We start from the raw sequence: 27,046 nt of genomic DNA, 5'->3' as shown, positions 1-27,046 counted from the left end.
TCATCACTGACAATCATTAACAGCCTGTATCAGGCCTGTAAATTTGTACAGCTGCCTTTTGTTTCTATGTGTTACAGGAAGAGAAAAGAAAGAGATTCTGTTCTAAAACCACCCAACGTTACATGTTTAGCATGTAACAAGAGATAAGAACAATTAACACTGGGACACAGGATTAGAACTTGGAAATTTTTGCTAACCCCATCCAAAGTTAGAGAATTTAGAGCTTGCAGTCTGTCATGATCTATGATGGTGAAAAGGTCATTGGCCAGAAGAGGCCGACTTGTGGGATCAGTAAAGTCAACAACCAACTCACTGAGCACATAAAAAATGCTGTCAAACTTGGCGTCATAGACTCTGTGACACGCCACATTGTACAAATCACAAATTGTCGTGTCTGACGTTTATTTTTGTTCCTGTTATCAGGTGATATTGTACTTGGATGGATGCAGATAACTACATTGTGCAAGACTTTAACTTAAAAGTCAACGTGGGTGGCTCGATGTGAAGTCTTGACCTGCACTTGTACTTTAAATCTGCTGCAGTTGAATGAAAGGTACGAATGAGAAAGATGACACAATATAACGTGTCATCCTTTTCAGATTTCTCAGTCCAGAGAAATCTTTCTCAGACTTGAGCAAATCGAGGCTGTCACTGCAGAGATACGTATCTGCTTCACCCCTGTGGTCTGTGTTCACGGCACACTGCAGCGTTCCCTCTCCACCGCGGCTGGAGGTCATGTTCTGCCTCCCGCCTCCTCTCACCTCCCCTCCCGCCGGCCCCCGCCTTGGCAAGAGTCTCGCACAGCCGAGAGAGTGTGTAACACCGCGCGTGATACTTTTCGCACCCTCTGTGTGTAGGGGAGAGCGCGGGGGATTTATCAAACGAGGTCAGAGATGTGTGAACTCAAAACAAAGACACATCTTACTGTACTCCTCCGCCACGTACTGTACATTCAGCGGGAGAGCTCTCTGACTCTGCCCCCCGAGTGAACCCTCATTTGGGCCACAGGTTCTCGATGAGGGCAATTTCTTCTCAAGCGCGTTCTTTTAGTCTAAAAGCGCTGGCCCGTGTGTTTTAACCTGTCACCTTGCATCGCAGGTCCCCTTTGTCACCTCACACTCTGATCTGTCCCCGGTGTAAACCCAGCCCTGCTGAGCCTCGGCTCCGCACAACAAAAAAAATGTAATTTACCTCATATTTTAATTGAGTGTGTCAACCGCTCCCCACCCCCAGCGGACACTATTCTCATCACTCTGAGTGAATAATTGCTCCCACTTTGGCTGTGTTTCCCTCCACGCAGGAGGGCAGATGGACTGCTTTTTTTTTTTTTTGTCCTGCCGCCATTTTGGGTCCTGCGTGACAAGGCAGTCGCTGCCCGTTTGGGATTAGCGAAGCTGTCTATGTGACTGAAACCACTTCGCATGCCGAAGCGACAGCTCTGTGGGCGCCCTTACACGCCAAGCGCCGTGTTCTTTTGTCTGATCCTTGGGCACACACCGGGTCAGTGGGGGTGAGGGATCAGGGTGGCAGGACTGAGATGCCCGTTCTCTGATGTGGCTTGATGGGACTGGGCTTCGTGGGGGGGAGAAGGAGGGAGGGGACTCAGAGGGAGGTGAGAGACGATTGGTGTTTGTCTGAGCTTGTTAGCTCATCCTACCAGGTCTGCAGGAGTCAGGTTTATTAACGGGTCTATCTAGTGTGTGTGTGTGTATGCATGTCTGTCTCCATTAAAGTCACATTTCGGCGTTAATATCCGCACATTTCGCTAAATGTTTTGTCTTCTTTTTGCAGAGACGTGCAGTTTTTGTGTGTAGACATGTGGGTACATCTGCCCACACACAGCCCAGTCACATGGGATGCTCAGGGCTACAGGGGTTATGTAGGTCATGGTTGGGGCTGTGGCGAATCCTCCGTCTCACTGGATCCCACCATACATAATTCAACTCCTGTGGTGGGGGCAGGGGTCCCAGGGCCTGGGCTGGGCTTGGGGTTGAGTTTGGGGGAGCGTGGGGAGGAGGGGTAGATGACTGGTTTCAATAATAGATGGGATCGTGAAGGAGAGATGGCTGATGAAAGCGAGGAAGAGAAGGGAGAGGTGGATTCACAGCCACCAACATACATGGAGGAGAGACGCGAGGCACACGCAGAGTGAACCTGACAGGCCGTGCAAGGGAGAAAAGAGGGAAAATGCAGTGAAACAAAAAAAAAACACGGTCAAGACATCTCAGCGTTGGCTTCTTCACCATCCGCTTCCCCCTGGGTCACAAAGCATGATCTCTCTGTGAAGTTTCCCAGATGTGACAGTATTTTGGCTGGCACTGGAGCCCAGTGACTGTTGGCATAAACCTCAACGGGGTTTGTGTATAAGCAGTATCACAACAATGGGTTTCCTCAAGATGTAAAACTATTATATTTTGATTCAGTCTCGTCTGCAGCTCAGTGGGAGAGTGCAACATCGTGAGGGTGTTCGGCTCAAGACATGTTCTTCCTTTTAAAGGATGCAAAGAGCTATAACAGCTGTATCTATGCCAGCATGAAGTCATTTTCTTTGTCTAAATCTGACTGAAGAAGGTGGTCTAATTCATGTAAAAAAAAGAAAATAATATATATATATACATATATATATATATATATATATATAAACCCTCAAGAACTCAGTATCAGTTTAAGGATACACTATATCAATAATATTTGTAACAATTTACTTTGCAACAGCTTTTTGTGAAGGGAAACCACCATCACATAAGCAAAATACAAGTTCTGCACACCAACCAAACTCCATATGCAAAATCAGTCATTTTATCTTGCAGAACAAGGGAGATGCTGGTCTACCACTGCCTCCATCTGTTAGTTTGTTTGTGTCATTTTGTGACTTGGGTGTTTTAAAAGAATAGTTTGGATTCACTGAAGTCACACAATAACACAAACTAACTAACAGATGGAGGCAGTGGTAGACCAGCATCTCCACAACAAAATTACTGATTTCACCTATGGAGTTTGGTTGGTTTAGAGAGAGCAATACTTGGCTGACATAACACATATTCCCATCAGAAAAGGTAAAGTAAAAGCAGTGAAAATATTCTAAATATAGTGTACAATTACACTGATATTCATTTTTTTTAGGTGGGCCTTCTTTTAGGGAACTAAAATACAATTTGCTGCTGACCCTGGTCACAGCAGTTAATTTCTTAGCACCCATGCTGGTACTCCTTTCTGCTTCTCCAAACACCAAAGTACCTCAAACACGCCCATGTCAAATAATCCAATCCAATAATCCATTTTCTTCACAATGTCACAAAAACAATGATTGGTGGGCTCAGATGTGATAATGGATCTGACTCTAATTAAACTCTGTTTTGGTGTGATGTAAGTTAAGTAAGTCATTTACTTATCTATCAGTCTTTCCCTGAGATTGATGGGGACATTTTGCTACATGGAAATCAAAATGTAGTTTAGTCTGACAAGCACAAAGATAAATTCAAAGCTAAAAGCTTGTGGCTACCTCCAGCAAAAAAAGTGAATTAAATGAGGCACAAGCAGCTACTCTGTGGGTCAACTGCAGCTTTTTACAGTATGAGATAGAGAGCGATCAAATTACAGTGAAATTCATGGAGGGCAGAGACCATGACTGACTAGTGGGAGGACTGCAGCAGCAGCATTTACATATGGAGCCTGCGAGACAATATCTGCTGCAGCATTAGAGGTCACGTCTCGGTCAGGAGGTGAAAAGGTTGTGGGTTAAGTACAGGTGAAGTCAGGTTCATGCGTCTGGAAGCTCAGACTGGACTGCAACACAGCAGAGGGATGAAATGTTTCTCAGCACGAAGACATTTGACAAGACATTTGATTTCTTTGTGTCAAACAGAGGGAGGTCCTTTTCAAAACAGAGAAAAAAGAACAGGCTTCCAAGACTTATAATAATGCTGCTGGTTGGCTTTTTAGACATTAGTATGTAACATTGCTGACTTCATATATGCATTAAAAGCCTTTGTGTCATTGATACATAGGTGTCTGTCATATAAATGCCATTATGTTTTCTCACAAGCTGCATTACTGATTGATTTTAAAGTTTATTTTGGCATCAAAGCCTTCATATAAAATAATAAAAAATGCTCCAACAAAATCTTCAATTTGATTAAAGTGATTCATCTGATTACATAAATGTAGTTTATGGTAGTCGACCAGCCTGTTAACCCAGGCGTGTGCCTCCCTTTGTGTGCAGCAAGCAGGAAAGCAAACAGCTTTTTGAGCACAGTGAGAATGTTGTTTTCGAAAGGCCAAATCAGGGCTAAACAGTAAGGATTGCAGCTTGTGAGGGGCAAGTAAAATGCCATGTCCGGCAAATAAATCTGGCAACTCATTTGTATGACTGGACAAGGGTTAAACAACTCTTAAAATATCTTGATAATCGATTGTTGTTAAAGTGACTCTTCAGGAGTTATTGTGAATGTTTGGACCACATGAAGAGGAAACAATCCTACACATCCACCGCTGGAATCTAATTCTATAAATAATATACCGGTAATACTAATAATCTTAGTTTAGCCTAATATTTGCAGCTGTGCCAAAATACAGTGTTTAAGTAGAATTAATAGACATAATGGATACGACATAAATACTATATAATATTTTATGCTTTCATTTTATTAGATATTTCTGTTTGTGTAAACCAAGATGTTAAGTTGGATGTTAACATTAACTTCTGCTTGCTCACATTCTGTATATATGTAAAGCATTTTGCAGGATATTCATGCATGTCCTTTCATGCATTCAACATGATTGAATATCTCCTTGACAACTTCATTTGTGTTGTTTCCTTTTATTCATCTGTTACAGTGTTCTTGATAAGGCAGTGCAACATCTGCATTTCACCTTCTGCTGCTGCAGCCTTTACGTCAGTCTGACCCAGTTCAGACTTGAGACCAACATGTTAAATTGCCTTCAGATTTGTGTTCATTCAAAATGCAACGATGAATCAAAGTTGCTCTTTATGAATAACTTTGAGCCTGAATCTTTTTTCCAGAGTTTGTGTTCTTAGTTTTTACTTTTCTATATATTAAACATTTATCTACATTTATTATTTATTATTAAATTCAATGGTTGTCATCCTTATAAATATGTAATTTTATTACCAGCAGGCGTGTACCATGGCTATGTTTAGATGCATAGAAAAACGCACCCATTGACCATTTCTCAAACTCATTTTAAGCCGTTGACATGTACTTTGATACCCTGTGATTAAGTGTCCTCGCTGACATGAATAAACCAATTAACAGAATGTTCCTGCGCCAACGGAAGTCAGATCACCCGCCGGCTAATTCCTCCCGTTCTGCCTGAGCTGTAGTAACGTTATGCACAGGAGTAAGGTTGTGTTTTTGTTGACGAGGATCTACCCATAATCCTCTGTGAGAGGAAGTGAAAGGACAGTCTCCTGTTGAAGATGTGTTTCTTTAACTGTCTCCTCTCAGCTGAAGGTCAATCAACAAAGTTAGTCTCACGAAATACTTGATGTTGTTACTATGAACTGTTACTGTCTGTACTGTTCTTCAGCACTGATTGCATCGTCTGCATCGTTTGGCAGGTTAGTCCCTTTAAATCCTCAGATTTCTCCTCTTCTTTTTTAATGTCTAAGTTCTTTTCTTTTCTTTTCTTAGAGAAGTTGAACTGGGTCAGGAACCTTTACGTTACAGACCCATGACACCATTGATATTTCATGCAGTTTCCCCGCTGTTTACTGTCAACACGTTCTTCATTCAAACTCACCAGAAGTGAAGAGCACGATGGACTTGAGGCAGGAATATTCAGCCGTGTCGACCTGCAGGGCCTTCAGCTTCTCCACCTGCTCCTGGAAGACGCGGATGTGGTCCATGAAAGCCACCACGCGCTCCGCTGACATGGGCGAAGCATGCAGGCCTGCCGCTGCCAACAGGGGGGCCACGTGAAGCGGCATGGAGCACTGGGCGGCGTTGAGGACGAAGAGCTCACTCCATGACATGCGCAACAGCGCCACCTATGACACAAGTAATAGAGAGTTGTTATTATTGTAAAGAAATTATTTTTACACCTGCCCTTCTGTCAGCCAGTTATCTCAAAAACATAAAATCAGATTTAAATCATCTGTGGACGACAGATCTTGAGATTTCTACCCATTTCTACCTGTCATTAACAGGAGCCAAACTGTATTTGAATAGTACAAATACACCATTATAATAAGTGCAGATGTTTTGAAAGTCAAATAATCCAAACCACCTTCATATATGATCAGAATCTGGTCACATTATCAGCAGCAAACTGCAGTGAACACAGGACAGGAGCTTCATTCATGCACAAATTCATCCTAACAAGTGATATATTCATTGACTGAAGGAAAGAGGAAGCACACACAAAGCAGGCCCAGAGAATAAAGCACACAGAGCGCCTGTCAGAGGATGAATCAATGTGATGAAGTGTTTATTGTTAGATTTAAAGGTCATAATTCCAAGAGGATGTGATAAACTGTGTTATTACAGGAAGAAATATCTTTTAATATGAGGTGAGATGAACAACTAACCACAGCTAAAGAGGGTCATCATGAGTCCAGAGCTTATTAGCATTGTCTGTCTTCTTTAAGATAATTAAGAAGCAGCAGTTCAGTACACAGAATGCCTTTTTAAAGTGAATAAAGAATTCCCAAACTGCTCCAAAGCTGGAAAATTAGTTAGAAGACACTTGTTGATGGCAGGTGTAAACAGGGTCTCTGATAGCAGAAAAAACAAAAAGAATCAAGAACCAAAAGTGCCTTTATAGAAACACAGAACTAAACAGTACAATAGTAAAGCACTTACTAAGAGAAAAAGGACAGATATATTCCACGTTGATGTGACGTTAATGATATATTAATAATCTGGTGCAGCTACAGTTCGACATATTCGTGATGACTATATCTGCCCAAGGTGCATGTGAATATTTATAGGTCAGACAGACCGTTGCTCCGTGCCAAGACTTTACAGCCGGTATAAATCTACATGTGCAAATGTGGATTGATTATTGATGTCAGGAGAAATCATATTGAACATCATGAGTGCCTGTTTCTGCCCTCAGCGAACAATAACACAACACATTTCTTTTTATTTGCCACTAAGTGATCATTAACAAATATGAAAAAAGACTTAAAGGCTCGATTCTTTTGAGTATAAGCAGAGAATGACATGTTATAAATGATCTGTTTATAGATCATACTTACAGCTTTCTTTGCCTTGATTAAGTAGAATTTAATTATTTTTGTGGCATCAAATCGTTTTACTTGCTTTCCATTTTCTATAAAGGCAGACATGAACTGAAAAATGTTGCAAAGTTTGGGGTTGATCTTAAATAAAGGCTCCCAGTATATTGTGTAATGTATAAATGGGCAGATCTGTCTGTACACTAAGTATGCAGTCACAAGAATCAGATAATTAGCTTAGCTTAGCTTAGGACAAAGACAGAAAACACGATGAAACAGCTCGTCTTGCTCTGCCTCTGATGAGGTCAGGTACAGTAACATCCAACAGTCATAAAGTGTCCAGCACATGAATCCAAAACCAAAATGTACCTTCCATTATGCTAAGCTAAGCTAACCGGCTGCTGGCCTAACTGTTGGCAAGAAAGCAAATAAGTGTATCTCAAACATGAAGGTCAAACCATTCCTTTAAAGTTGTTAGCAGGATATTTTAAAGGTAGAAAATGCAGGACTGTTTGTAAATGCATGTTTCAAAGTCGGCCCCTCCTCCACGGCTCAGCAAACGAGAGAGAGGGAGAGAGTGAACGAAGAAAGAAAGTGGCGTTAGCGAGAATGAAGCAGTGATTCAGAGAAAAGAAATGTTTCACAGTGATTTTGTTTTAAAACACAAATAAACACACACACACCTCTTCACAATGCTGGATTTTGTGTGAATGCAGCTGAAGCAATCCTCAGTTTGTGTTTGTATGTGTGCATATCTCTGTCTGCAGCTCTCACAGTTAGACAGCAGGTTTACAGGATTATGTTTATGATCCATAGAGTCTATACATTGTTTTTTGTAGGAAAACGCTACATAATATGCCTTTAATTAAACTCAGTCATCAAAGTGGCTGCCTCACCTGATCCATGAGCTGCAGGTCAGGGAAAAAGGGGATGTTCTTGGCCCACTCAACAGCACTGAAGAGCAGCCTGGCTGCCAGCTCGCAGATGTTCTCAATGCCCATCAGGTTGTTTCCCTGCATGCACTGGGCCCCATAGCGGGATGTGGGGTAGGGCTCTGCACGCAGCAGCAGAGAGATGAAGCCGGATAGGTAGGGCTGGCCGTTGTACGGGTCAGTGCCGTTGGTCAGGTACTGTCCTGGGCTGCTCTGAGAGTTCGATGTTCGTCCTCGTTGTACAGCTGATGGAAAACAAGACAAGTGACGATGAGAATTCAGCCACATAAATCTCAACATTTTTTGCATTTTTTTCCCCCTTTGCATATGTCTTCATCTCAGCCGAGCCAACAACTTTTAACAGCTGTTAAATATTTGTCATCACATTATTATTTCACTTTTATGATTTAGGAGGCCTGCTAACAGTACGCCATGCAAATCTGGTCTATATCTGACTGACCTCTGTCTGCATGGCCTGCATGTAAAGTGAAGTGAAAACTAAAATCCTGCAGGAGACACAGAGGGGAGAGGAGACGAAGACAGAAAAGAAAGAGTGAAATTGGGCATGTCAAATGAGTCGGGTGGGGGGTTTACAGAATGGGGTCAAAGGGGGCGAAAAGTGTGGAGACGGGAACATTTCTCTGACTCTTAAATATGTCAGCGCTCGTCTCTTTGGTGCAGCGGTGGAAAGCGGCCGGGCCAAGGCCACTCTGCACCGCTGTTGTGCATCAATGAGTAATGACAAGCAGCAGCTGGTAAAGATATAACACTTTTTCACACCTACATATGTTATGCACCCACAAATGCACACACACATGCACACACCACACATGAATACATACGCTAACATCTCACCCCTCCCTCTGCTGGCAAATGGCTCAGCCTGAGGCGAAAAGGGCACGCAGAGGCCAAGTGTTCGTACACGCACACACACACCCCTGTGGCGCGATGATGATGCAGCGAGTGCTCAAAGGCCCATTTGGAAAACACCTGTTCAGTCAACCCCACTGTCTGACTAATAACTCCATCTACTGTTACACAGAGAGGAGAGGGAGGAGAGAGGCGATGGAAATGCAAAGGGGGAGGGGCACATGTGAGGGAAAGAATGAGGTAAAAGGGTGAAATGGTGAGATAAGGTGGAGAAGGAGAGTGTGAGAGGTGATAAGTTGAGAGAAGGGAGATAGAGGGCAGGGGGAGGGGAGAAAGAAAGAAAAGGTGTGGACTTCAGTATGTTTGAATAGGGGCCGAGGCGAGGCTCCAAATCACTGGTGGAGAAAAAAAAATGAAGCAGAAGTGCCCTCTTTGATGCCCCTAGGGTATAACATTGTAAAGTGCCCTTGAGAGTGCACTGCCAGCAGACAAAGAAGATAAGGTGCACCTAGGGTGGCCTTCCAGTGGAGAAAACGGGATTAAGTGCCTTCTACTATGTGCTTTTCCAGTGGACAAAGTGATAAAGTGTCCTCTAACGTGCCCTTCTAGTGGACAGAATGGGATACAGTGCATCACAACCTTCTGGAGCCCTTTTCACAGTATTTTTTTTTTGTCCCTGTCCCTCAGACAGCCTGAGTCCACCACTGCTCCAGATAGAGTGCAGTGGTTTACATAAAGAGACAGGTGGAGGCGGGAGGCAGCGAGAGGGGGTGAAAGAAAAGGGGTAAGGAGGGGTTTGGAAAATGCTTTTCAACTGTGCATCACCTGTCGCCTCACATGCAGCAGCTGTGTCAATTGAACGCACCGTGGCACGTCTGAAAAACGAGAGGTCAAATCACTCAAGAGTGTTATAAAAATGCCTTTAATTCTAGCCTGTCCTCCGAGCAGAAAAAAATACCTCTGCACAAAAGGTGTTGACCTCAGACTGCTAGTCTTCCCTGCGTACTTGTGTCAACCCGTGTTCCCGGAAAAGAATGTGGTCTCCTTTGGCAAACAGCGCAGTCTCGCTCGACTGAGCTATGAAGAGGTGTTGCATGTCACAAAGAAATTGCACAATGGGACATTCCTCGTCAGTCGCACTCCGGCAAACTTGTGTCTCGCTTTGCAAAAAGACGGCTGTCAGATTAGCCGCACGTGTCTGTCTCTGCTGGAATTCACAAACCAAAGACGACAAAACACTGCTTTGAGCTGCAGGGTGAAAGTAGTCCCAGAGCTTGGTGCTCCGAATTCCACAAAGTTTACCTGGTCAGACATGTTTTAGGTCACTCTGAGGCGCTTTGAGCAAGAAGTGAGAGATGGTTAGATCACACAGTGATGCAAGTTTGTGAAAGACTGAAGTCCTCAACGTACAGAAGCATTTACAAATCACTGTTGAACAGAGGTGTCATGATAGCAGAATTTTAAACTTCGATACAATAACAATGCTCTATACCTTTTTCAGTACCATGGCAAAATGAAAACATAAAATAGGATTTTTTTTTGCATTAATAAGCTGCACACAGTGCTGGTATGAAAAGAGTGACACTGTCGGTCGAAGTTTGTGTTAAAATACACACTTGAAGTTAGGAAACCTGTGTTCTTGTGGTTACAATAATAGATTTGTGGTTATGGTTGTGGTCATGATTAAAGGGTGGGTGCATCATTTTTGTTCGGTTGTTGACATTTCTATATCATTCTGTAGCTTCCCAGTAGTGTTCCATATATGTTCAAATCCGAACAATCAAAGTTTGGTCGGAGTACGTATGTTTTGTACGTCAAAATGTAGGTTTATATGGAAACAAATTACTGTCAGACCAGAAAAAGAAAAACACATCATTATTACATGACATCATGGTTATAGCAAGATATTGTCATGTTATAACAAGACATTCTCACATTATTACAACATTCAAACTAATGACATCATAACAAGAAACTTTTTCTTGTTACAACATAAAGTGTTTCATGTTATAACAATATAAGTTAGCATGTTGTAATGAGAAACTTTCACATTATAACACGTATTTACTCGTGTTCATAACATGATATGTTTGTATGTAATAATAACATGAAAGTATCTTGTTACAACGTAAAAAACATCTTGTTATAGGATGCTGATCTGTTTTACTCTGTCTGCTGTAGGTTTGTGCACGCTGACGATGCCTACGTTTATTTGTAGCAGTGTAGGTGAGGACAACATCAGCGCTGTAACTTATGTCACTGCTTTTTGCTAATGGCTGAGTCTGGGTTTCCATTAGAAAAACCTGGAAAAGAACGCAGATGGGGTCATGCTGACATTTTATTTCCCGACCTACTCCCTACACAAACTTTGCCCCTCAATAATAACATAGCTCATCCTTTGTGTTTAACAGACGACAGCCACAGTTTTTGCTCCCGCTAGAGGGCTTTCTTTGTCGCTTCAATGTGAGCATATGTCATTTTGGGTCACTTGCTGAAAGGACTGATTCTGTCTCGAACAACTCCTCCCCGACTGTCCATATCTAAGTCGGAGCACTTCCATAACCTAAAACTGTCACTCTGCTCTGGCTTGATGATGCATTTCACCTAAAAAAAAAAATCTCCTCTACAGGGGTGAATAACCTGGTTTCTGTTTATTTTGAGCCTCTTGCTGATGCATTGAACAAGTTGTGAAACACACTGTCCCTGACTTTCACATGTGGAATTTATCAGATTAATCAAAATTCAATTGCTCCACAACTTTGACCTGTTCTGACCATCTCATGCCTCTGATATGTGAATTCACAGCTATTAATCTGCTCTCATATCGATTAGCGGTTAATTTTGCAGATGGTGGCGAATCTACTTGATCCACTTGACTTTTCAAAAGCCTCATTGTGGGGTCACTCGTGGCTGAGAGGCAGAGCACTCGAGTGCTTCTGACGGAGACACATCGCTCTCTGTTTGTTCCTCGCCCACAGCTGGCCAATGACAGCGAGGAACAGAAAGGGAAAGAAAAGGGAGAGAGGGGTGATTATGGAGAGGTCCAAAGGAATAGAGAGAAAGACAGACAAGTGTAGAGACAGAGAGATGTAGTATCTTGACGTAGAGGAGGGCAGCGAGAGAGCGGGAGAGACAGAAATGACATTAGAGAGAAACAGATGCCTGAGGATAAAAAAGGGAACGCAGGGTCACAGACGGAGAGATGGAGAAGGGGGTGGGGGGGGGGGGGGGGGGGGTATGAAGTCAGATTTGGGTGATTGCGATGAGCTATTTCCTGCTTTTCAAAGGAATCTGTAATATATTTACTTCCATGATTTGTCAACAGTGATGCTGCAGCGTTCTCTGTTTAGAGTTCAAATTAATGCAGAATGTTTACCAAATGAACAAATGTCTGTTTATGAGTTGCAACAAATCATTAATAATATTTTAGAAGGAGTAGATGTTTGTAATGCTTAAATTAAGCAATATTTTAATTCTCGAAATATCATGATCCTTTGTTTTTTTTACAATTCCTGAACTGATTATTTTTATCACATAATTGAACTAGCATTTAATCAGTTAGCTAACATGCTAACATATAATGAGAATTCCTATTGACACGCTAATAGAAATTAGCATCATATTATCTTAACAAAGGTATCCATTTTACTTCACATACTTTACATAAAATGATGTGTGTTTAGATTTTCAAGCATGTATTTCCTCTAGTCTGCTGACTTTATCTGTTACTCTGGCTTCCACACCAACCAGCTACAGCAACCTACAAGGGTCAAAACTCAAACTTCTATTCATTTTCATGTGGCACTAGCCTGATGAGCAGGTATAGTTAAATGGAGCACTTTACTTCAAAAAGCATTTGATTTACTACTTTTATATGCTGTAAAGCAATGAAGTTGCTGAATTAAACTCAAAGACTGACTGACATGTGACCTGTGATGTGCATTGTTTTTGGAAATATCTTTGATGGTGTCAAGAAGTGGATTCAAATGCAATATCAAACTGTTATACTTGTAGAATCATCTTGTGCTCCTGCAGCCTGCCAGAGCCTCCTGGAGTCTGGGGAGATGGGGGTTGGGGAATATTAAATAGCCTATTTAAAATACACTCTATGGCTCCAGCTCACTATTTGGACTGCAGTACTTGTTTCTGGACAAGTGTTACATTTTGCTCTTTTAATTGTGGCTCTGGGCTTATCATCTGACAGTGAAAGGAGAAAAAACTTAATGATATACAGTCTGATATCAAATTTAGGGCATAAAAAGCACTAAAAAGACCCACAAATCCCTAAAACCCCAAACAAAACAGCATCCCGTGTAGGTAGGGCATAAATTGAGGGCAGGAGAACGAGGCAGAGGAGAAAAGTGCACGCAAACAGAGGTACCACGGGACATTTCAGCTGCGACTTTCAAAATGCCACTTCAGCGAATGGCAGCTGGCAGAGTGCACAGTTCGCTGCCTGGCTGCCCTGGATTAGCCTCTGGGTCAGACTGTTAGTGGAATTACAGCAGCTAAATACAATTAAGGCCTATCAACATTTGGACTAAAAGGTCACGGTGCCAGGGCAACACAGACGCATTATAGATTTGGCTCAGTCTAACAGTTGCGTTTAATAAGTAGCTTTTCCATTTCTAAAGCTTCCACTGGCGAGTGAAAAATAAACACATTACCCTGGATGAACCCGCGCCTGTGTCTATGCGTCACATCTTGCCACAGCTGGGTGAGTATGTGAGTGTGTGTGTGTGTGTGTGTGTGTGTGTGTGTGTGTGTGTGTGTGTGTGTGTGTGAAAGAGCACACAAGAAAATCAGCAAAATATCAAAACACATGGTTGTAAGGCTGAAAAGAGTAGTTTTATCTGCTGAAAAGACATCTGGAAGATAAAAAAGAGATTTATTTCTGTATTTATAGAGGTAATTTTAAGTATATGCTTCAGTGCATATGTCTCTATGTGTCAGTGCGAGCTCAGGTAAAAGTACATGTGTGTGATCGAGTTCAGAGGGCAGTGTGTGATGTGACACTTGGCTCTCGTAGTTTTATTTTGGCCCTGAACTTTGACCTGCAGGTCAGCGCTCTGCAGCAGGCCAAAGCCCCCAAAGAACACCCGACAGGAGCAGAGAGGAGCTAATGTGTAAACCAGGAGAGAGTCGGAGATAAAGAGAGAAAGAGACGAGACAAACACCATGAGAAGTTGAGAGATATCGTTTGGCTAACAGCTCTAGCAGCCATCAGATTGTTATTAAGATACATAAAAAAAACACGTTTTAATATCTTAATCTACAGAAATAGACAATACCCTTTTTGCAAATACTGTTAATTTAAGTTCTGCTTTTGTCTAATAACAACAAAACTGTCATGACACCTTAAAATGAGCCATAAGTCTTTAAGTTTCAGTTTATCTTATATAAATGTAGACGCTGAAATGTAAGGTGATGATAAAAATCCATCTGACATGCCACAGACGAGGTAATATTTAAGTTTAAATTATGTTGTTTAGTCACGTTCGCCCGTCTTTCCTCACTCTCTAAAATATCCAGTGGATCCCGTGTTTTCCCATAAGTTATAGTAAGTAGTAGCTAATAGGAAACACAACATTATCTTGAATAAATTAAGGATTTCTCTGGGTTTGCCAGTTGTTGGAAACTAGAGATGTCTCCATAACATTTTTTCCCTTCCCAATACCAATAGCAGTATCAGAAAAACTCTTTTACACATTTAGGATCATGTAAATACACAAATCAATAAAACATATAGGAAATGTCTAGCATTTTTAGACATTTTAGTGCAGAAGTGTTACATATTACAGCTTTAAGTAGTCCTTGTTTCTATGTGTATATGAAGTAAAGTCTGGTTGAGTCCATGGTCCACAGTATTTGACTCGTTGTGCAAAAGTGACCAAGTTCTTCTTCTGTTTATTCTATAGAAACATTTTGTGCTGCCAGAAAAAAAAACATTTAAAAATAATTACAGCTCCATTAAAGCTGCTATGATCAATAATTTTATATTAACAATAGATCACGTGACTATTTGCATGTGAAAGTGACTGTGACTAAACTTAAAGACCCTTTAGCATCTTTCTGTTCTTTTGTTGTTGTTGTTGTTGTTGTTGTTGTTGTTGTTGTTTTCTGGTCCCAGTCCACTGTGGTGAACATAGTGGGACATTTAGCAGCTGAAGAGCCAGACATTTCCCTCAGGAAATGATGGAAAGCAAAGGCTGCTTTGTCAGATAAGACAAAAGGTTTGCTAACAAGTTCACTATAGCAACTTTTTAAGGAGATAATCTGTCAGCGTTGTGTTTACAGCTTGTGGTGTTAATACTAATATAAAAGTAACTGAATGCTGGTCTGGGAATGTTTGAGGAGAAAACACTGGAAGAGTAGCATTAAATACAAGTTTAAAGGTATAGAAGATGAAGAAAACACTAACTGAAACACTTGACAGAGAAAAAAATAAAAATTAATCAACAACTGATCCTTTCTAAGTTCCGCCCCTTTTTGCTCTGTGCTCCCACAACAGTTGAGGAAGCTCAGCCATCTTTCTCCTTTCCTGTACTTACATACATGCTATGCTATGCTAAGCTCATCTATGTTGAAAAAAAACACATCTTGAAGATGGTTAAAAGATTTTCCTGAGGGACCTGCAAGAGCAAAAAAATAGCTGCATCTTAAGTTAGCAAATGTTAGCAAAATTCTAGCTAACTAGCTTCTGATTAATGTCAATTAGCTAAGTAGTTAGCTAGCATTTCGCTAACATTAGCTAATTTAAGATTGGGTTTTCTTTTCAACATAGACAAACCTAGCACATAGCAGATCTCTGCAGGAAACGGGAAAGGAGAAAGTTGGCTGAGGTATCAAAGGGGGCGGGACTTTGGAAGGGTCAGTTGTTAATTGATTAATTGAGAAACACACCATTAAAAAAACAGATAAATAGAAGTTAAAATTTGCAGGGTTTTTTTTTTTTGTATTTTCAGTCTTATTTTAAGTTGTTCAGCTGTATATGCAGGTCTATATTCTGCTGGTAAAACCACAGTTCTTCTGTTTATGTACAGTTTTCTTTTGTTCACACTTGCTTTGGAAATGTAAACATTTGTCATTGAAGCCTGTGTGGACTGAACTGATAGATAAGGCATAGCAAAACAGATATTTACTCTCTTCCACACATTTTCTGAGAAATTACTGACAACAAGGCGCCTGCACATGTGAAAGAGGACCGACCTCGGCTCTGTGCGTGGAACATGAAACAGCAGAGGTATGCAGGCGGAGACGCAGCAGAACGGGAGAGCAGAAGAACCGGAGGCAGCGCAGGATCAGGAGGGGAGGCAGTGACACAGACAGAGAGAGACAGAGACATGGAGGGCAGAGGAGCTTTGCGTGAGGAACTTTGGCTGCTCTGCTGTCTGGATGCTGTTGCCTCAATCTCTCTCTCTCCCTCTGTGTCTCAGACTTTGATGAAGCAGTTCCTGCATTAATTAGTAAACTCAATTCACCCCACACTCAGGGACTCTGATTCACGCTGTCCTTATTCACACTTACACCTTCTCCTCCCACTCTCATCTTGTCTTTTTTACCACACTGTCCACAGCAGGACTGGCTTCATGTCATTTATGTATCAAGCAGTGTGTGTTCTTTATAACAGCTATAGTTTTTCATTTTGTGTTATGATGATCATCCAGTGAAATTCAGGGACTTTGATTTGAATTTTAAGTCGTGCTGGTGTTTACTTTACTTTCCCACATATTTTTTTTCCAGTGAGAGTGGTGATACATTTAAAGGACCAGCTCACCCAAAAACATATATCCCCACGTTTCCCTCATGATATCCAGTCATGCATGTATATTTTTAGAAGTGAGATATCAGCCGCTGCTGCAACACTATTACAGTGGAAGTGAAAGGATTTTAGTTTTAGCATTTATATGCATGCATTAGCAGTAAGCATTACTTTAGGGCTGCAACTAACAATCGCTTTCATTATCGATCAGTCTGTTGATGATTTTCTCAATTAAGCAATTAGTTGTTTGGTTTGTAAAATGTCAGAAAATGGTGAAAAATGTTGATCAGTGTTTCCCAAACGCCCAGGGTGAAAATACTCACATTTGAGAAGCTTAAGTCAGAGAATTACATTTTTTTCTTTAAAAAATGAGTTATGATAGATGACAACTAAACGATTAATCAATTAATCTTTGCAGCTTTAGTAAAGAAACTAGAAGATATTAATATTAATACATATATAAATAATAAATATTAATATTTGAGGAGCTGAAGTTTTTTGTTAAAAATGACAAAACATGATTAATTGATTAACAGAATTGTTGCTGATTAATTTAATAGTTGACAACTAACTGTTCAATCAACTAAATGTTGCAGCTCTACTAAAGAAACTAGAAAATATCCACATTTAAGAAGCTGAAATCAGAGAATCTGGATGTTAAAAAATTATATTATCAAAACACTTGGCGGTTAATTTTTATTTAACTTTTTTTGCTGTTGTATTAAGATGGTGACACCTTAGAAAATAAAAATGAAACAGATAAAACGTGTCTGCCCGGCTGGAAACTACGAGGGGTTAAGTGGGGAGTTATGTATTTTAGGGAGGAATTTGAGTGAGATTACTCTTTAATAATATAATAGCAGGCAGAGAGCAAACTCCATCTTATTAAGTGGAAAACATGACTCGCTAATATCCCTTATTTATTAAAATATAATATAAAACTGTTGATTCCAGTTGGGGACAAACAAGAAAAGTTGCAGCTGTTATGATGCATTCTTCTGTTTCTTCTCAACTACAGTCCTTCTTTCAAGTAAGTTGGGAAGCTGCGTAAAATGTAAATAAAAACAGAACGCAATCATTTGCAAACATTTTATGAAGTATTTCCAGGCCTGTGTAGTAATATCCATACTGTTTACTGTGAAATGTTCCATACAGGTGCTTTTTTTGGAGCATTTTCTCACTCTTTTGTTGCCCCTGACTCAACTTGTATGAAATGTGTTTCTGGCATCGAATTCAGAATCCACATATATTTGCAAAAATCAAAGTTGTTGAGGTCAAAATTAAATATATTGTCATTGTATCGTCGTCAATTGAGTATATGTCAAAAAGCACTGCCACAGTATCATATTCTTATATATTACTTATGGCTTACATGGCGTCCCAGCGTTTTTGGAGCCGAGGTCGTACTGCTACCCTTCACCACAGAGAGCATAGATAAGATCATAAACCGAATGCCTGAAATATAAATGTGCGCAGGTTCCCCGCAGCGCTATATCAGAGAATGCGTGGCAGGCAGACTGAAGGAGGAGAGACTCGTCGGGGGTTAAATGTTCCTGACAGCGACAAGTGACCCGAGTGACGCAAAAACAGGTCGAGCTACTTAAGTCACAAGCAAAACAGTCCAGAGTGAGTCAGTAGGTTAGAGTGATTGACTGCACACACCTGAGAAGGTCACATTACGTTTACCTTTGGCACGTTAGTGATATTGTGGGACGTGAGGGGAAAAAAGGCCGGAGTGTGTCATATTGTGACACGAAGCTTCCTCACCTCGATGCATCCAAAAGCGTTCAAAAAAACAGAATCATTCATCTACTCATGTCTTTATGTAATATTAATATTAGGAGTGCTTTAGTGGAGGCTGGCCAGAGCTGAATGAAACATCAGTGGGAGCCATTTTCCTCTGAGGGCCCTCAGACTTAGCCTGCGAGTGTGGTGACAGGGGTTAAGTATTTGAATTTGTCAATAGCTAAATTACTGGGATAAGTAAAGGTTTTCAGAGCCAAAGGAGGCCAGGCTGCAGTGTTTTTGGTGCTAAATTGCCCGCTGTTACAAGCCCACTGTGGAGTATGGATTAGTCAATACACGCTGTCTGTTAGACTTTAGTGCACCAGTGGGGTATTTACTCACTGGCCGGTTCACACATTTGGACTTTGACTCGAGCTTGTCTGTTATTAATGTTTTAGTTTTGGTTGACCTATATTCTCTGCTGCTGTTTTTTTTTTTTTTCTTCGTCAGAGAGCAATATGGGTCAGAGGAGGCAGCGGCTTCCTGCTACGGTGTGTTCAGAGTGCGTACGACACATCAGATGGATGTTGAGACCTTCTCATCACACTCTTAGAAATAGTGGGTTCCAAAAGAGTTATTCCTGAAGGGCTTTTTAAAAAAAAGGGTTTGTCAAGAGTTCTAAGAACCCTTTTCATCCAAAGAATGCTTCTTTTAGAAAAATGAGTTCTTCAAAGGTTGTTGGGATCCTTGAAGGAGTCTTTTGTCCAGGGTTTTTTGTACATATATATAAAATGTTTCGTAGTAGAACCCCTTGAGTCTGTTCTAGACGGTTCTTGGTAAAACAACCTAGTGCATTCTAGATAAAAACCCTTGCAGTGTAGAGAGGTTGAGGACGTTCTTGATAAAACTCATGGACTACAAAAAGGTTCTCTGTGGAACCACATGAGCGTGTTCTAGATAAAACCCTTGCAATATAAAGAGGTTCTCAACAGATCCCACTGGGTGTTTTCTTGATAAAACTCGTGGAATATAAAATGGTTCCCAGTAGAACCTCCTGAGTGTGTTCTAGATACAACCCTTAGAATATAAAAAGGTTCTCGGCAGAACTCCCTGAGTTTGTTCTACATAACCCCCTTGGAAAATTAAATAGCTCTGTAGCACCCCCTGGGTGTGTCCTGCATAGAACCCATGGTTCTCAGTAAAACACCCTAGTGTGTTCTGGATTAAGCCCTTGGAAAAATTAAACAGTTCTCAATAGAACCCCCTGTGTGTGTTCCAGATAAAACCCTTGCAATGTAAAGAGGTTCTTGGTTGAAGCTCTGAGTGTTTTCTTGATAAAACCCATGGACTATGTAGGGTCACATGAGTGTGTTCTAGATAAAACCCTTGCTATATAAAGAGGTCCTCAGCAGAACCCCCTTCGTGTGTTCGTGTGGGCATTGTGGTTCAGGTTCTATGTAGACGCCCTCATGAAACCATTCACACAATGTTTTAGTTATAACCTATTATGTTGGGTAATGGGTAGAACTCTCTTGAAGGGTTTGAAGCGGGAACCTTTATAAAATGTTCTAGCAGGAAGTGTTCTCCTATAAGCTGCAGAACCCTTTCTGGTTCTCTATAGCCTCTTTGATGTGTACCACGACACTTGAACTCCAGCGTCTGCGTGTATTTCTCGTGCTGGTATCTGCCCAGGTGTGCGACTGATGACACAACAGACAAGCTGACATTATCATTGTCTCCGGCACACTAAACTACCACACGTCTATTTCAGTGGCTCGTCCTTGTGGGCTGTTTCAAAATTAAAACATTCACTCCAGTTCAAAGGAGCTGTCAGGCTGATTCTCTCTGCCTCCCCGCTTCCCATTCAGCCCAGAGAGCGCGCTGACAGAGAAACAAGCCGAGGTTCTGTGTAGCTGCGTGGTGAGACAATGACACTAACGCTGCCAAGGTTTCGGGGCTTTGACTCCCACTGAGGCCAGCGCAGAAATGTTGGCTGTCACGGTGCTGAAAGGTGCTCTGGATAAAAGTCTCCAACAAATGATATTATGTTCTACGCAGCAGTCTGCAGAAAGAGGTCAAACGTCCCCTTTGGGAGGAGAAAAAAAAGCAACACTCAGTACAGCGAAGAAGTTCTAAATGTGACGCGTTGTCCGCTCATGAAACTTTTAGCACGTCTCCTCAGCAAGATAAATATTAACTTAGTCTAAACAGCAAAGTCATGCAGCAGCGTTAGTGATATTAAATGACACTGTAATTTTTTTAGAACTGATGCAAAACATATGAATTTTTTGTTATTGTACTGAAGCAGAGGTCTCAAGTATCTGTACTTTACTTGAGTGTTTATTTTTCTGACAACTTTTTACTTTTACTCCCAACATATTAACACAAATATCTGTACTTTCTACTTTTTTAAACAGGCTTTTACTTTTGTTTTAATGCATTTTATTGATTATTTGATTTTGCATTACACAGCTTTGTCAAATGCTTTCTGATTCATCAATTAAGGCATTGTGAGATCTGTTATTTTTGAGTAACCCACTGTTGCTATGAAGAACATGGACGCAGCTCTTATCATGTACTAAAAATCATTCTTAAACCAATACAATAATTTTTGAATTAATATTTTGTGTAAAATTACTGATTTTTTTAAGTAGCTGTGTAATACGCAGAATAATGTATAATAAGTGTGTCATTATTGCAAAATATTTTGCATTTGCTCAATGTACATTTTCCCAAAGTCTGGTTTTACACATTGAAATCAGTTGCAGGTTGTCAGTTGCATGAAACATAGTTTACATTCAGCTTGACAGTAACATGAAGCAATTTAAAAGCAATCTGAGCTCATGCAACACACGTTAACAGCTCCTATACGCAAGCTATATTGGTAACTTTTTAATAATAATTGTTTTTTCCCTATATTACATAGTGGGAAGTGTCATTGTAGCTATTAATTTGCATCTTTGTATCTTATTTTGTAGTGTTTTCTCGTTGAATAATATAAATTTTGAGGTTTTGTGAAAGTTTCACTGTGTAAAGCCGGTCATCAAGTCTGAATAGATGGAACAATAACACACAGAACAGATGATTCCACGACAGACACAACAAGATGAACACGATGGAAAAGATGCATAAAGTTGAAACAGATAACACTCAGTTAGCTTTGCACAGAGAAAACTAGTAGACCTTCAGAGGGAAACTTTTTACATTTATACTCTGAGTTCATTTCAGAGCCTGAACTTTTTCACTTTTACTGCAGTAAAGAAGTTGAATCAGTACTTCTACTTTTACTCACACTTTTTTAAACGCAAGTATCTGTACTTCTACCTGAGTAAAGAATACGTGTACTTTTGCCACCTCTGCTGACGTTCTGTATGAGGAAACGGTGGCGTTATATGAAGTGGTTCATCACTGACTGCTCTGCTATCCAAAAACATGATCTTTACATGGTCTAATATACTTAATTTGGGAACAAAACAACAACATAACAAAATATAATAAGTTGTTCCAATACTTTCCTCAGACTTACTTCTTACTTTGTTGAAGTGTGAAGTACATTATGACCTATATGCTATGATGGAGTACATTTAGTAAGCAAGTAAAAAGCCTTCTAAATAATTAAAAGCTGCCAAACTCTTTCAGCTCAACAAACTGCATTTTCACTTCGTCCAGATCTTCTGCTGCGTTTTGACAGTAACTTTTCAGAAACTTTTTGAATTTTGTCAGAAAGGGAAAACGGAATCTTTAAGTGCGTATTTCACCTGGATCATAACCGTGAAAACACGTCCCCTTGGAAACCTTGGGTGAACCTGTTGAATAATGTAGAGTAAAACATGACTTATGTATGACCTCTGGAGAGGACGGTCCTTTAACAGTCCTGCCACTTTTCAGCTGACGGCCTCAATCTTTGCATTTCACGATGCAGCAGCGTTTCATTTACTGTAGATGTTACAATAAAATAATGCTCCAGATATTCATGAATATTTATACTTAAACAACATTTCTTTGTTGTGATTTGCAGCTTATAAATTCTGAGTCATAATTAAATAACTGAAGACAACTGAATGTTACTTAATTTCAAGTGCAGATGGATGGTATTTATAATTTACTATTATTCTAACCTTTAACACTGTTTAAGTATTCATGACAATAAATTCTGCTTTTCCAAATTGTCTTAACAGAAATTGTCCTAAGTAGACAAATGATCTGATAAACAGAAGTCAGCCGACAAAGAGGATTTAAGGACACCGTTTAATCCAGCTGACCTCAAATGCACCAACAGATGAGCTCAGCCAGTGTAAGTTGACCTGCTCCACATTTAATCCTTTTGCGCACAACTAAAAGCCAGCAATACAAAAAAATGTCTTAATTTAGAAGTCAGCTGACAGTGAGTTTAAATTTTTATTTTCTTTTAAAACATTTTGACATAATTTACACTCTTTTAATCTGCTTTTTTAAAACAATTTCCTTCAGTCAGCTGATCTGGACTTTGGATAAATTTAAAAAAAAGAATCAGTTTCAAACAATTTCAGTCAAATTGCCTTTTTTAAAATGTATTTTTGATAAATCGACAGATTAACTTACTTTTAAGATTAACATTTTTGCAGTGTCTACAGCCTGTGAGCACAGCATCATGATATTATCTCATCTAAAGAGCAAGACTAATTCCTTTTCTAGCCTGTAAGATGGGCACTTCAATAAATTGTATTTTTAACTTAAAATTTACTGAAAAAAAAACAAAAACAAAACAAAACAAACAAACAAAACCCCTAAATACCAGGAACTTTTATCTTCAGGTTACATTAAAGAAAGAGAAGTAAAACTTATATTTTGCAAAATAACTTTTCAGGTATTTCACTGAGTGTGTTTACCAAAATAAAACAAATGAGATGGTTTGATCTGATAGAAACTAGAGAGGAAAATCTCTCCTCGAATAAATCTTTTCGTACCTTTGAATGTAAGAATTTTATGTCTGATTTCACGGATATTTTTGAAGAAAGGACTTCCTCGCGTTCATTCAGTCGGAAAGCAGCACGACCGAGTCGGTGTGTGGCGTGCGGGTATATTACATGAGGTAAGACTGTGTACAGTGCACACACACACACACACACACACACACACACACACACACACACACACACACACACACACACACACACACACACAGAGTCAGAAAGGCATGGCAGCGCACTAGCGGGAACCCTTGAGGGATCATCTCATCTCAGGCTCTGAGGAGGAGGAGGAGGAGGAGGAGGAGGAGGAGGAGGAGGAAGGGTATTTCCACTGTGTGTCTGTGTATTTACGTTTTGGCTCAGGAGGAGAACAAAGGGCGTCGGGGTCGTTGTGTTTGTCCTTCAGCATCCCTCTGCCGAAGTGTCCTTGGGCAATAAGACTCACTGAGATGCTATTCTGTCCTCTGAGAGAGGAAATAAAAGGTGACATCTCCATCACACGTTTTTGAGGGGCGCATAACTCACTGTTTTTGCACTTATAAGACAATTAAAGCTTTATTACCTGTGGCTCACCTGCGTTAAGGTGCGTCAAAGTTATTTATCAGGTTACCAAAGATATTACACAGAAAAAATAAATCTAGCTAAAGACTCTCGCTGCTTTTTGATCATTTAAATCATGAGATTCTCTACGTGATGAATTGGTGGCAAAAACAAACGCACAAAAATTCTTCGTATCGCTGCCAACAGTGATGTTTAAGATGCACCATCACAGCAGCTCGCCTGAATGGGACGTCGACGCTGTATGATAATTATTAATGGAAGCGCCCCTCTCCACCAACACGTTTCCACTGCCCCTCTTTGACACTAACTGACCCGTTGTTAATCCGACACAATACAACAAATGTAGCGGCATCCTCTTATAGCGGCTCCGGGTGTCGGTGAGCAAACAGCATAATTAAAAGAGGGGGACAAAGGAGGGATTTCACAGCGCGCCACGGTGAATGGTTTAGATTTGGTAAATGAATGTGAAATCAGCATTGTGGTGCCGCAGGTGGTGACTGATTATTTACCCATAACAACAGCGACTGTGGTCTAAACTGGATCACTATTGGATCAACAGGCGACACGAAACAAGACGCGTTTTACGCGCAAAATCTCCCACTTTGACGAGTCAACATAAGTGATTTGGTCAGAATTTTTGACGGATTTATATGTTGTTCATATTATCTGCTGCTATAATGGTTAATTTTCGGGACTAATATGATTCGGGACAGCTACTTGTAATTCGGGACTCTCCCGCATTTTTCAGGACATCTGATCACCCTAGACACGTGAGAATGAAAAAAAAAAAGTTTTATTTTGGGAGAAAATACATCTATGTGGTGAAATAACTGTCTGCAATCCAAATCTGTTTGTGTCCAGAATTTTCTGAAATGGTGTCTTGCAACAAAAAGGTGATCTGCGCTTTCATAGTGTGTTGCAGATATTATTTTCAGAAAGGCAATGAATTAAGAGAAACAGAGTTGGAGACAACAGCCCCAGCCAATGTGTTTTTAAAACAGTAAAATCTTTTACGGCTCAGTTTCAGCCTTAATGGCCTGTTAAAGACTGATATTTAGAATTACGCACAGGTTTACGCACAGAAATACGTTTAGTAAACAAACGTTTCACGCTGACATCCATCACACACCCACAGCGCACAGCTCTCCGGCCTTACCTTCTCTCCTCATGCCCACTTTGAGGCACTTCTTCAGCCGGCAGTACTGACACTGGTTCCGGTGGTGCTGGTCGATGGGACAGTCTCGGTTCCCCCGGCAGGTGTACGACAGGTTCCGCCTCACCGAGCGCTTAAAGAAGCTTTTGCATCCCTCGCAGGTGAACTGGCCGTAATGCTTCCCGCTGGACTTGTCCCCGCACACCATGCAGTCCACGTTGGGGATCTTGTCCCCGGAAAGTCCGTCGTTCCCCGGGGTGGACCCGTTTGGAGTCCCAGGCGCGCCGCCGGGCTCCTGGCCGCAAATCTGGAGCTGAGACCCCGGATCTGCCGAAATGTTCTCTGGCCACTGGTTTACTACCATTGCCATGCTATCCCCAAACACTTTGGTCTTTGTTTAAATCACAGAAGGAGAGTCCGACTCAGTGATACAGATCCGTCCTGACGTCTTGAGAGAAAACCCCGAGGAGGGAGGGCGAAGAGGGCGCTTCCCACTTCCTCCAGAGGTCAGTCTAAGCTGATCTGAGCTTTTTTTATTTAAAATTTTCTATATGAATAAGTTCTGTCCGTAAACATCTATCAAAGTTTACAGGAACAGCGAGGTATCGACATGATCGATGCACGAGCGCGTAGCCTACAACTCCCGGTGTTCCTCGCTGCGCAGCAATCCATAAACACGTTGTTCTGCAGAGTGGAACCTCTTGGAAAAGTCAGTCCAGTAAGTCGGCATGCAGGCTGCGAAAACACAACGTTTTCTTTCTTGTTTTATTGTCTTTTTAGATTATTCAGAGTGGGAAATACACGGGATGTAACAGGCAACAATATTTCGCCTCCCAGCCTCGCCTCTTCGCTCCAGTCTATCCCACGCGTTCAACGCCGCAATTAGATTGAGTCAGGATCGATTCTGCCTCCTGGATGACAGCTGGATTCAGTACCGACCACGTTTCGTGTTAATATTCGGTGTTTAGTCCCAGAAAGCTCCTGGAATCAGCCGCATGTAAAGCGTCGTCCCAAGGATTCGGCGACCCTCGTTCCTCCTGCTGTTGCGGTGAGTTTTTGGAAAGCGACGTCAGTCAGCGCGCGATATGTATTTACCCAAAGCACAGCGGGCAGGGAGGTGTATCCTCAGTGATCGTCTGCGTGTGACAGATACAACACCGACGGAACAATGTTTGCCGCTGGAGTGTCTCGCGTCACCCTCCGACTGTCTGTGCGTCCCTCCGCCGAGAGGCAAAGCTACGATTTGGGGAAAGTGTCACCAGCAGGCTGCCTCGTACGGCTGCCCCCCTGGCGGCGCTCCATATACGGTCATAACTGCCAAATAAGGTCATATCCCCTCCCCTCAGCAGGAGAGGTGGAAAAAGAAGGACCGGCAGGGATTGGCCCCAAAAGTCTGTTAAAAAGTAAGGGGCGTTCTGATTGGACGTCCGTCGATTAGGATGGTTCTGACTGACAGGAGCGGTTGTTGTGATACGAGTACTTTAAAGTGTCCCACTGAAAATTAAATATTGTGCATCCACACCAGCAATAACAAACCTGCTGTTAAGATGTATACAACTAAACAATAACACCACACTAATAAATCATCTATAAACGGGTTGTAATTATCTTATTAATTAGGTTGTAAACACTTTATAAGTCATCAATAAATAATTATAATAGATTATAACACAGTGGTACCACTTTGCAATAAGATTGACGTTATACATAATTTATAAATGTTTATAATTAAATGATTAATGCTGTAAACATTTTATAAGTCAATAATAAACAATTATAAAGAAGTTGTAACAGAGTTCTTAATACAGCAGTGTGGGCTCACTATTTGGCAAGGTCCAGTTACTGCTGATTAATCTTAATAATGCGTTATAAGCATTTATAACTGGCAAAGGG

General features: G+C 41.0%; 1 protein-coding gene across 1 annotated transcript in view; it reads right to left on the bottom strand.

Annotated features, from left to right (window-relative positions):
* Positions 1 to 26,405, bottom strand: part of nr2f5 (nuclear receptor subfamily 2, group F, member 5) — a 28,078-nt gene extending 1,673 nt beyond the window's left edge. The window contains exons 1-3 of the mRNA XM_084727673.1: positions 25,157 to 26,405; positions 8,098 to 8,378; positions 5,764 to 6,010 (exon numbers count right to left, since the gene is read on the bottom strand). Coding sequence (XP_084583799.1) covers positions 5,764 to 6,010; positions 8,098 to 8,378; positions 25,157 to 25,523 — 895 coding nt within the window. The 5' untranslated portion in view covers positions 25,524 to 26,405. The remainder of the gene's footprint in view (positions 1 to 5,763; positions 6,011 to 8,097; positions 8,379 to 25,156) is intronic.
* Positions 26,406 to 27,046: the final 641 nt, after the last annotated feature.

Source organism: Lutjanus erythropterus, chromosome 9 (assembly GCF_056507025.1).
Source record: "Lutjanus erythropterus isolate fLutEry1 chromosome 9, fLutEry1.hap2, whole genome shotgun sequence".
Lineage (NCBI taxonomy): Eukaryota > Metazoa > Chordata > Actinopteri > Lutjaniformes > Lutjanidae > Lutjanus > Lutjanus erythropterus.
Note: the sequence above shows the minus strand (reverse complement) of the source record. Positions and strands in the feature narration are given on the sequence as shown.